We start from the raw sequence: 12,374 nt of genomic DNA on the forward strand, positions 1-12,374 counted from the left end.
CTCTAATTCTCTCCTGTAAGGAAAATGTAGGAGAGGCCTGGTTTTGTTTTGGTTTTTTTTTCCTAAGATGAGCTAACGTTCTCGTCCTGTAAGGAAAATGTTGGAGAGGCCTGTTTTTGTTTTTTTTTTTCCTAAGATGAGCTAACGTTCTCTCTTTTCTAACTAACTAATTGGCCTTTATTAAAAAACCTCACATTTCACAGAACCATAGTATCATAGAATGGTTTGGGTTGGCAAAACCTCACGTTTCACAGAACCATAGAATCATAGAATGGGTTGGGTTGGAAGGGACCCTAAAGATCATCCAGTTCCAACCCCCTGCCCTGGGCAGGGACACCTCCCACCAGACCAGGTTGCTCCAAGCCCCATCCAGCCTGGCCTTGAACCCCTCCAGGGATGGGGCAGCCACAGCTTCTCTGGGCAACCTGTTCCAGTGTCTCACCACCCTCACAGCAAAGAATTTCTTCCTCAGATCTCATCTAAATCTCCCCTCTTTTATCTTACCAAGCACATTTTGATTTCATTTTTATCTGAAAGAACTCAGAAATGCTTAAGTTGAATGGAACACCTTTACTTTAGTTTTTTTCAGCGTGTCCTTCATGGAGGGCTGGAGAGTTCATGGAGACGGTGATCCATAGAGCTCCCACCCTGGCAGAAATTAGGTGCACTGCCCCTGTAAAATCCCCAGTACCTTGACTTGTCATCCAGCTGACAAACTACAAAAATTGATTAAAAATATATAAAGTTTCATTTTCTTCCCATCCCCTACTGAGTAGTTGTCTTCTCTGGTTTTTGCAGAGATGTTCTTACACTGAGTTGGCCGTAATAGCTAACACAATGAAATTGTGAAAGGGCATTTTAATTCATTAATGGAAGCTTCTTGTTTGAAAAAAACCATTATGCTTGCCTCAGCAGTAGAAATCAAACCTATCTGATGCTCAGCTATAAAAGGGAAGAGCAAGCTGTTAAAACGTGGCCATTAATGGACCATGAGGCACTTCCTGGTAGCGAGGCTGAAGGACAGAAAGCTTTGGCCCATCTGGGTACAAATACATGTCTGGGGCCTCTCGTAACAGATGTCAGGGGCATCAGATGGCTGTGTGTATAAGGACCAGAGCTATAAAAAAGAAAAAAAGCTCAAGTTTGATCAATAAGCCCTACCCAGCAACAGGTTTAAACAGCTATTTTGCCCAAGACTTTCTGAGCCAGTCGTTCATGTTACACTGGGCACTTTATTTTGTTTGTTTGTGTTGACATCAGCCCCTGCTTGCAGGGTTTTGACACCAGGAGGTCACTCACTCTTAAAAATGGCCCACAGTGGCATCTGCAGCCTGTTGGACTTGCAAGTGGGCAACTGGAAGCCATGAGGCTAGTTGGGTATCTCTAGGAAAGCAGCGTGTGCCTATTGTAGTCAAATCCAGTGTCTGTGAAAGGCAACAGAGAGTGGTACGTGAGGGTGGAGGTTTCAGCAGATATTTTAGTGACATATAAGCCTTTATTGGCAATTTTAGGTTTCAGTGGCTTCCAGTTAGGGTAGCTACCCTTCCACATCAGAATATGACATTTCAAGACTTACATTTCATCTCATCTCACTTTCATCTCACCAAGGGTTGTCCAGCCACCCTTCCAGACCAGAATGTGACATTTCAAGACTTTCATTTCATCTCACTTTCATCTCACCAAGGGTTGTCCCTCCTGTTAACCCCCATGTCCCCTGTGTCACCTTGCCAGGGCCATACTTTTCCAATCTTCCAAAGCCACCCCAATCCCAAATGCCCAGGGAAAAGTTGCACCCAAAGCCATGTAGGTCCCACTCAGGGCTCAGAGGGACCTCAGGGGAGCAGGAGCTGCCCAGAGCAGCTGTGTCTGCCCCATCCCTGGAGGGGTTCAAGGCCAGGCTGGATGGGGCTTGGAGCAACCTGGTCTGGTGGGAGGTGTCCCAGCCCAGGGCAGGAGAGTTGGAACTGGATGGTCTTTAAGGTCCCTCCCAACCCAAACCAGTCTATGTGTCTATGATTCTATGACATGGCTCTCCACCAGCACAGCCCACCAACCAATGAACACAAACTGACCCAAAGTGGGTCAGTTCTCCTCCATGTAATTACTTCTTTCTGGAAGGACTCTCCTCCTTGGGTTCCATAGCGATACAAAAACTCTTACCCTTTGAAGATGCAGGTGCTGGCCAATGAGCTGTGCTTTAAAAAGCAACAAAAAGTTGCAGTTTGGGCACTTCTGCTTTGTAATTTGGTCATATTTACATATAGTTCCCCTGGTACAGTAAAAGACACACAAACAGGCAATCAACAACTCTTAAGTCTCCCCTCTACAAAGCGTATAAGCCCCGGAGCATCATAAATAGAAGACAAACAGATTTTTTTTAATTAGGAGGAAACAATATCTTTTTAATCGGTCCTGTTCTCAGCCACTCAGCTGAAGCATTGTGCTCGGATTTATTTTTTTTTTTAGTATCCAGTCTGGGCTAGCCAAATAAAATTTTTTAGAGATAAATGAAATTGCTAAAGCTCAGCAAAAATTAAAAGGAGGGGGAGAAATCGTTCAGTGCTGATCGCTTCAGCTGTACTTTGGCCGTAATAAACATTTGTCTTTATTTTCTGTGTTTCTTTCCACCAGCCTGGCTTTAACTTAATTCAGACGGGCTCGTCTTTGCCAACGCTAGTGGCTTGTGTCAGAGCAGATTTATTATCTGCTTATCTTTTCTGAATATTTAGTGTTTACGTCATGGGCTCGATGAGATTTTTTTCCAGCTGGCTGGAAACCGGAGTCAGACGGAGCCCTGGGATCTGTGTGGGATGTCAGTGGCTGTGGGGCCGTACCCACCGGCTGCCCCGCTTGGGGATGAAGAAATAACTCCCCAGCAGGTACCATCCCCGTGTCACGCCTTCTGAGATGAGGTGAGTTGCTGATCTGCTGGCCTGGGAAGTTATTTTGCTTCAAAGATTGCTCTCTCTACAACTACTTGAAAGGACACTGTAGAGAGGTTGGTGCTGGTCTCTTCTCACAGGTAATTAGTGACAGAACGAGAGGGAACGGCTTCAAGCTCCAACAGGGGAGGTTTAGATTGAACATTAGGAAGGAATTTTTCACCCAAAGAGTGGTCGGGCATTGGAACAGGCTGCCCAGGGAGGGGGTGGAGTCACCATCCCTGGCTGTGTTTAAGGGCCGTTTAGATGCGGTACTGTACTAAGGGATATGGTGTAGGGGAGGACTTTGTAGAGTAGGGGAGATGGTTGGACTCAATGATCCCAAGGGTCTCTTCCAACCTCAATGATTCTATGATTCTAAAGATGAGCCTTTTATGGCTGGCACTGGAGATAAGAAGTCGTTATTCTGGACGGATCGCTGTTTTTCTGTAGCGAACACCACCAGCAATGGGTTTTTGGTGGTGCCTGGGAGGATGATTTTAAAAAAGTCATTTATTCCCAATAGCTGAAAGAAAAGCGTAGTTAGGGGGGCAAAACTCTTTTGCTATGAATTGAGAGGAAGGCTCTTTACTTTCTGGGAAGCTAGTCCAGAGCCAGGAGGAGGTAGAATGGTGAAGCTGGGGTGGTGCCTGCTTAACTGCTCGCTGCCTCCTTCCTCCTCCATGGGCACCTTCCTCTTGGAGGTGATGTTTGGAGGCCACCAAATACCTACAAACCAGTCATGGTCCTAAATTCACTCCCGTGGGAGCACTGGGAGGGGACACAGAGGTCACTGCCTGGACTGCATTTTGGCATTACTTAGCAGGGCTATCAAATATAGACACCCCCTCCCATCCCACCCCACCCCATGCAGAGATAGTTTCTTGGCTTTGTGGATGGACGTGTTTTGCTTCGCTGTAAAAACATCATTTTCTTGGAATCTCTCATTCCTGTGTGAATTTCAGAGATTTGCTTCTATCCTGGGGTTTGGTTTGATAGTCCTGATCCTGAGCAGGACACTTTGAGAGAGAGCACAAACATCACGTTACTCTGTATAAACAACTGATTTTCCTCGGTACGGAAAAGTGATGGTTTCCACTGCAAAGTAAGAATATAAACCATGGGAAAAGGTCTAGAGGTCAATCATCTCAGCTGTTCCTCTTTAAATTCCTCTGGTGTAAATCTGGGCTAATTTCAGATTGTCTTCAGTGGAATTGCACCAGGTTTGCAGCAATAGCCTTCAGATCAGGAGGTTTTTTTTAAAGATTTCAGATTGCCTTCAGTGGAATTGCACCAGGTTTGCAGAAATAGCCTTCAGATCAGGAGTTTTTTTTTAAACATAAACCAATTTTTAAACCAATAAATAAAATATTTTTAAATAAAATAAAAATTTTTAAACCAATGAATTTTTTTAAGATAACTGAAATTGCTAAAGCTTGGCAAAAATTGAAAGGAGGGCACATCTCGTTTAATCCATATAATGAAATATTTATCTTGAACCAGTAACTCATTGGGAAATTGTGTATCTTCCCCTCAGATTTCAAACATGTGAATGGAAATTTAAGAAGATAATTTTTTGTAATTCTGTGCTTTGTTTTTTCCTGAGGACTTCATAAATGGTGAGTAGACTTACATGCTTTTAAAATTCCTCTCTGACCATGGGGCCACCTTAGAGCCTCCAGTAGTTTCAAATCCATAGTTTCCTTCACAGAGCCTCAGTTTTTAAAATGAACCGTGTGAAAATGAGAAAGTTTCCTCTGTCTAATGGATACTGTAAAATTGTATTTTCTGCCAATTGACCAAACTACACCTTTGAAATGCAAGCTAAAAAAATCACAGTAGAAGTCAATGCTGTCCTGCCTTTTATTATTTTATTTATACTGTCACATTTTAATTATTTGGTGTTTTAAAAACAAACAAATAAGAAGTCTAGATGATTCAAGGTATGCTAAGCAGCGTGACAACATCTCTTTTTCTTGTTTTTTCCAAAAATTTGAAAACTAAATATAAATTTTGCAGAAAAAAAAAAAGCTGCAGCTTGTATGAAAATGAGAGAGTTTCCTCTGTCTAATGGGTACTGTAAAATTGTATTTTCTGCCAAATGACCAAACTACACCTTTGAAATGCAAGCTAAAAAAATCACAGTAGAAGTCAATGCTGTCCTGCCTTTTATTATTTTATTTATACTGTCACATTTTAATTATTTGGTGTTTTAAAAACAAACAAATAAGAAGTCTAGATGATTCAAGGTATGCTAGGCAGCGTGACAACATCTCTTTTTCTTGTTTTTTCCAAAAATTTGAAAACTAAATATAAATTTTGCAGAAAAAAAAAAAGCTGCAGCTTTTTTTCTAAAAAACATTTTTTTAGACAAGGTCTTACTTTGAATTTTGACGTGTAACTGCTTTACTGTATGACAGACTCAAAAGACTGTTGGCCAGTGACTATTTAGAAGTGCTCTGAGGTTATGAATTTTGTACAGAGTAAGGCAGCGTGGATGTGTTCCCCTAAATTTTACCTTCCTATAAAATGTATTTGTCAAGATGGTAATTATCACAGATCAGGTTGGAAGGGGCCTCTGAAGATCATCTAGTCCAACCTTCCTGCCAGAGCAGGTTCAAGACCTAAACCTTCTCTCCTCACAGAGAAGTGCCTGGCTCCAAGGAAAGCCCACAGCTGTGAATCTCAAAAAGAGTAAAGATCTCCCTCAGAGACCACTATTTGGGTGCCTAACATCTCTTGGGCTTTTCCCCAACTCTGGGCAGTTGGACCCGACTCCTCTCCTTGACATCCTCTTGACTCTCTCCAGTGTTTTCTCACTCAACCTGACGGTTGTTTCTCCACTTTTTCTAGATGGCAAACTCTCTTCTCACAACAAGGAGACCCTTGCGTTGCAACACCCCAATCTCTCTATGAGAGCAGCCTCAAGAAAACCTAAAAGCAGTGAGTTGTTTGCATTCATTTTGATTTTTGTGCACGTTGGGTTGATGGTTGGACTCGATGATCTGAAAGGTGGCTTCCAACCTGGACAATTCTATGATTCTATGATATAATCAAGCAGAAAACCCAGACCATGCAGCACAGTTTGCAAGAATCAGTATTTAAATCTAACTTGTTGCCTATGTCCCTGAGGCACCCAGCAGAACTGGGCTTTAGCTGATGGTCACCGTACTAATAGTCTTTTATGCTCAGCAGTATCACTGTTTTCAAAGGCTGCGTGGTCCTCCGTGGAGCAAAAAATTGATCCTCCTCATCTGTGACTCCAGTACAGCCAATAATAGGTGTTTACTTTAAACACCTTTTTAGTAGCGGTATCTCACAAATAGCTGTTAACTGATTACAGTGTGGGATTAAACCTGTGTGTTCAGTAGAATAATCAGAACTAGATGGGTAAATACACATCCTGTCACTCTGTACACAATAGACCTTTTCAAGGAAACCTTACATGCTGCTGTAACCTACCTGTACTGACGTATTTTGCTGTATTTTAGAAGTTTATGGAAGGAAGACTACATGGTGGGGTTTGTTCCACATGTAGATAATCGTGGGCTGCTCCCAATGTGACCACGACGATTAATCAAACAAGTAAACACACTTCAGATGTGTTCAATTCACCTATAAATAAGGCCTGTTAAACAAATATGACCGTTACAGACGTGATTTTGTTCTTAAGTGGGTGACAAAACAAACATTTTGAGCTAATATACACATCAACAGCTGCTCCTCAGCAAGCAGGGCCAAGAACACTACTCTTTGCACCCAACATCCTCCAGCAAGGTGCTGGGGGCTGCTGGAAGCTGCTCTGGCAGTGGATTAAGTGCTTTTTCTCTCAAAATTTGTGTTACCCAGAACTGTTGTGATGGTGAAGAGGCTCAGCTGTCTTTTGAGATGGTCTTCAAAAGGAAGCGGCGCCACTCAATGAGCAGAAAACAAACGAGCACCAAGAGCAGACTCGGACCCAGCCTGAGGGGAGAAAGGTAGGAAGGTATTTTTTTAAAAGGATGCTTCTCCCCACTTCCATTTGATTGAATTTTTAAGCTTTGTAATTAATTATTGAAGACAAGCTTCCTCCTTTCTTGTTGAAAGATTCTTCAGTGTTCAGCTCATGCGGGCAGTTGGCCACTTGAGTTTTGATTTATTTTGTTTCCATTTCAAGCAAAGCCACTCAATCTCAGTTTGCTCAACATTGTGGTTGGGGTTTCTTCTTTTTGTTTAACAGAAAAAACAAAATCTCCTGAAAATAAGATTCTTTTTTATTTAAAAAAAAAACTTTAAATGGGAGTGTTCACAGGAGATCATGTTTCTTTAGGCTAAACAATTTCTCTGCCGGAGAACAATAGGGAAGTGGTTCATCTTTTAGATAGAAAACTAGAGATAGCACCTTAATTCTTTTTGATTGGCTTCATATTTGTTTAATTTTGTCAAAACAAATCTGTCATATTTGTTTAATTCGTATTTGGCTTTGTATTTGTTTAATTTACTTACACACAAAACAAATGAAGATTGAAATCTGTAACACATTTATAACCCGAGTGAGCTTGAAACTTTTATAATTATGTCCAGTATATACAGTTAAATTGTTTTTTTAATTCTTCCTGCTGTGAAAATTGAACATTTGAGTTAATGAGGATCCATCTGGCTAGGTGTAAATAAATCAAAAGAGGGAATGACAGGCAGGAAAGGAAATGAAGAGATTGACCAAAAGTGAAATATATGAAGGGGAAAAGAGCAGAGATAGCGTTAAACCTTAGTAGGTAGGAAAAGGGGGAAGCAAGAGGCACCCCAAACAGTAAATAAATCTACTCAGACTGTGTCCTGTGCTCCAGAGATGGCCTCTGGATGCACCTTGTGTGCACTTGTAGCTGCTGGGGTTTTGCAAGCCACAGTTTATCATCCATATCCAGCTCCCATGTAGCTTCTAACAGCATGGTGTGCTTGTAAATAACATTTGTTTCGATACGAGAAAAAATTAATTATTCTGTCGTGTTCTATCCAGAATAACCAGAGGCAGCAAAATCCTGAAGCAAATGGGTTAAATTAGTACTGGCTTTTCCTGACTTAAGCAACCACATTATTCCACAAGGATAACGCTACTGAATAACGCACACTAATGTTCTTTATTTTTCACAATAATACTGTTTTTCTGTTAGTTAAAGGAAAACCAGATCCTCCAACAATAAATATTGCCTGCTAAGTGCTTCAATACTTTAATTAAATGCCTTTGTAAAGAGACTCGTGGCGGCACACATGGGAGGACAGCCAATATTTATGTCCTCAGCTGCAGACTAAACCAACCTTCAGAAAATGTTTCCCTCTGTGTTTTTGTTTTGGCTAAACTAAGTATTAACATAATAAACGTACAAAACAACACTAAACTACGAGCACTGAGATAAACTAGGGCCCAACAGAATATATGTTTGCTTATACAGCAGCTAGTGCTTCAGATTAATCAGGATCTTCCATTGTATGTTGGCAGCAGAAGGTCAGAAAAGCTTTTTCTCCTCTTACATCTTCTCTTTCCATCTCTATTTACAGCCAGAGCCTACAAGAATGTTGCAGTAAGACTTGATGTGGTCAGGCAGTGCCACCAGGGTTCAGTTCTGGCTCTCAGGATGGGGCTGGAGGAGATGCTGAGCGTGGGTTCCTTGCTCTCAGGATGGGGCTGGAGGAGATACTGGGGCTGGAGGAGATGCTGGGGCTGGAGGAGATGCTGAGCGTGGGTTCCTCATCTTCAGCCATCTGTTTTAAACTTATAGATCTTAGACCTCTGTATCAAAAAAAATCTATAATCACTATCTATAATTACTGATTTTTAAGAGCATAGTGAGAGATACAGGACTCCAACCAATTTTGAAGAAGACTGCTCAAACAGAAAATAACAGAAAAAACTGTACAAGACATTGCTCTGTGCAGGTGTCTGGGAGCCACTGCTGTTCTGGTCATGAGGACACCCCATTGCCCAGTTCATTTCATCAAATGAGATTCCCATTTCAAGGGAAATCTAATGATAGAAGTGTCATTCTGTTAAAAGTATGCTTCAGCCATCTGTTTTAAGCTCATAGAACTTAGACCTCTGTATCAAAAATAAAAAAAGTTGAGGGAGCTTCAGAATCTATAATTACTGATTTTTAAGAGCAAAGTGAGAGATACAGGACTCTGACCAATTTTGAAGATGACTGTTCAAACAGAAAATAAGGAAAAGGACTGCTCATCTTCCCACTGTACAAGACATTGCCCCGTGCAGGTGTCTGGGAGCCACAGCTCTTCTGGTCATGAGGACACCCCATTGTCCAGTTCATTTCATGTCCCCCCATTTCAAGGGAAGTCAAATCATAGAATCATAGAATCATAGAATGGTTTGGGTTGGAAGGGATCTTAAAGATCATCCAGTTCCAACCCCCCTGCCATGGGCAGGGACACCTCCCACTAGACCAGGTTGCTCAAATAGTCATCCAGCCTGGCCTTGAACCCCTCCAGTGATGGGGCATCCATGACCTCCCTGGGCAACCTGTTCCAGTGCCTCACCACCCTCACTGTAAAGAATTTCTTCCTAGTATCTAAATGATAGAAGTGTCATTCTGTTAAAAGTATAGTTACAAAATAGTTTAATCCTTCGTAAATCACGAAAAGTGAATTTCTTACACATCCAAATAAATGAGGGTGGTTACAATTACCCCTTTTTTCCCCCTCCCTGCAGCTCTCCCTGTAGAGAGAAGACAAAACCAGTTGTAAATGCACCTCGGAATTAGGAAAAACAAGTCCCTGTGCCGTGTCCCTTCCTGGATCTGAGACCTCAGTAAGGATGCAACTGTGCTGCGAATCCCTAAACGGCTCTTGCATAAGGAGCAGCTGGTCCAACAGCATCCGTGTTCCCATGTACCTCTTCATGGCTGGCATTATTGTGGCCACAGTGGCCGGAAACTTGACGGTTATCATCTCCATATCTCATTTCAAGCAGCTCCACACGCCCACCAACTTCCTGATACTTTCAATGGCTACGGTGGACTTTCTGCTGGGGCTCCTGGTCATGCCCTGCAGCATGGTGCGCTCCGTCGAGCACTGCTGGTATTTTGGGGAGCTCTTCTGCAAGATCCACACCAGCGTGGACATCATGCTGAGCACGGCTTCCATCTTCCACCTTTCCTTCATCTCCGTCGACCGCTACTACGCTGTGTGTCACCCTCTGAGGTACAAATCCAAGATAAACACTCGCCTGATCCTGGTGATGATAGTCATAAGCTGGACGGTCCCTGCTGCTTTTGCTTTTGGGATGATCTTTCTAGACCTAAACCTGCGAGGGGCAGAAGACATTTATACCAATATCCACTGTGCGGGAGGATGCCTTGTCTTTTTTAGTGGAACTTCAGGCGTTGTGGCCTCCCTGGTGTCTTTTTACATCCCTGGATTTGTTATGCTGTACATCTACAGGAGGATATACTCTGTGGCCAAGAGGCAGGCGAGATCCATTGATGCCATCAGCCAAAAAAAGATGGGATTTGAAACGAAGCACCACATTTCATTCTGCAGAGAAAGGAAAGCTGCCAAGACGTTGGGCATCATAATAGGAGTGTTTCTCATTTGCTGGAGTCCGTTCTTCTTCTTTACAGCGACCAACCCATTTATGAATTATGTGACACCCCCCATTCTCATTGATGCTTTGGTTTGGTTTGGGTATTTAAATTCTACATTTAACCCAATTGTTTATGCATTTTTTTACATGTGGTTTCGCAGGGCATTAAAGATGATTCTGTTTGGAAGAGTTTTTCAACAGGACTCTTCCAGGACTCATTTGTTTTTAGAGTAACTTGCTTTAAAGGATTGTGTTTGTGGCTTTGAATTTTTTTGTCTGGAGGTTGAATGTCCAGATGTAAGAGCTGAAAATGAAGGAAACACCTATTTGTTTGCTCATTTACCAAAACTGGTTCAAGCATATAAGCAACTATTGCGCTTTACATCGTCTTTCATCCCAGATGGGGAATTAGATGTGGTGTTTTGGTTGGAGCTATTTATATGCAATGCATGGGAGAGCAAGACTTTAATAAAATTTACAGCAGATTATATCTCTGCTCTTAATCATTAAGAAATTATTCCAATTAATTTCATGAACAAGGGGTGTTTACATTAAAATATTTATGCGTATTTATTGTCCTCCAGAAAGAGCAGAAAAGCCTTTCCTTTTGCATTTCTAGACATCTTTGAGTAACAACCCAAAGCTTTTAAGTTTTGTCCCTCCCCTCCAGTACGTGTGCGGAGGTCAAAGCAGGCATGGAACCAGCCCAACCAGCACGCTCCATGGAGGGACAATGGGAGAGAAAAGTTGTGTTGCTCCTTTTTTTTCCATTTCAGCTGGTGCTTGTCGCTTAGGAGTTTGTCACTTCAATGCTTTTCTGCTTGGTGAGATCAAAAGCACGTTTAACGAGATCAAAGACAAGGTAAATACAATGTTTGGAATGAAAAGCAACAGTGAAAAGCAACATCGAACCGAAAATGCCAGAAAATGATGCTTGTCTAATGAATGTTTCTATGTACAATTTGTCTAATGAATGTTTCTATGTACAATATTTGCCAATTTGCATCTGGCAGAACTTTTTTTCTAGCTTGGACATACTGTTATTTGGTCTGATGGCAGTGCTGAGACAGCTGGTGAGGAAAGTGGGTCGAGAGTTGTGAAGAAAAGCTACGGTTGGGCTGAATGGAAGGTGAATGGGACAGGATGGACGTGGAAAGCACCAGAAGTGGCAGAAGAAGGGCTACAGGGATGGTTTGGGGTGATGGCTGTCAAGGTTACATCTGTGGACATCCAGATGGGAGAAGGAAGGACTGGCAAGTAAGTCAAAGACTAACACTTGGTGAAGAAGACCCACAGACTGTCATTTTTTAAATCTATGACCTGGCTTTTCTAGAGTCAACTTATCACCAAGCAGAAGGAGATAACACCTCTGACCTGAGGCTGTGACATCTGGTTGGACTATGAAGGACCAGTCCTGGGGATGGACAGGAGAGGATTATGACCTGAGAAGGGACCACGGAGAGAAACTGATGACTCTGTCCTGAAGAGCAATGCTCAGCAGCAAATTATGCCCTCTGTTGATGTTGTTTGTGTAAGTGCACATCATACGTGGATCTCCTCTTCCTTTTCTGTGTGTTGTAGAGCAATGAAACATTCTCTGCTGTAGAGCATAAAAGCTGAATGATGCGACATTTCAGCAGAGAAAAACATGAGGATCTGAGACTGTCTCTTTTACCGTTTCATTGTAAGTTTGCACTCTCCAAAATGACCTAAAACCGAACAAAACGCCACCTTGTGCTGTGGAAGGTATCCCTTGTGAGTGAAAACGTGGCAACTTTAATACTTTATCTCACAGAAATAAAGTAAGTTAAGATAAAAAATATCTATCTTTCTGATAAATTAATGGGTAATTCCCTTGAGATGATCCTGGCACTCCAAAAATG

At 42.2% G+C, this 12,374-nt stretch overlaps 1 protein-coding gene across 2 annotated transcripts; it reads left to right on the forward strand.

Moving 5' to 3' along the window:
• The first annotated feature begins 6,770 nt into the window (after window positions 1–6,770).
• LOC106886673 (trace amine-associated receptor 1-like) lies at window positions 6,771–12,255 on the forward strand. 2 transcript variants are annotated; one of them, XR_001411719.1, is made up of 3 exons: window positions 6,771–6,898; window positions 9,619–11,748; window positions 11,825–12,255. XR_001411719.1 is itself a non-coding variant. In XM_014939810.1 (2 exons), exon 2 carries the CDS (start codon window positions 9,724–9,726, stop codon window positions 10,723–10,725), a length of 1,002 nt encoding a protein of 333 aa, XP_014795296.1. In that variant the 5' UTR covers window positions 6,771–6,898; window positions 9,619–9,723; the 3' UTR covers window positions 10,726–12,255. The 2 variants fall into 2 exon arrangements, 1 of the variants encoding a protein (XP_014795296.1); XM_014939810.1 differs by having other exon boundaries at window positions 9,619–12,255.
• Window positions 12,256–12,374: the final 119 nt, after the last annotated feature.

Source organism: Calidris pugnax, unplaced genomic scaffold, assembly GCF_001431845.1.
Source record: "Calidris pugnax isolate Ruff unplaced genomic scaffold, ASM143184v1 scaffold87, whole genome shotgun sequence".
In the NCBI taxonomy this organism is placed as follows: domain Eukaryota; kingdom Metazoa; phylum Chordata; class Aves; order Charadriiformes; family Scolopacidae; genus Calidris; species Calidris pugnax.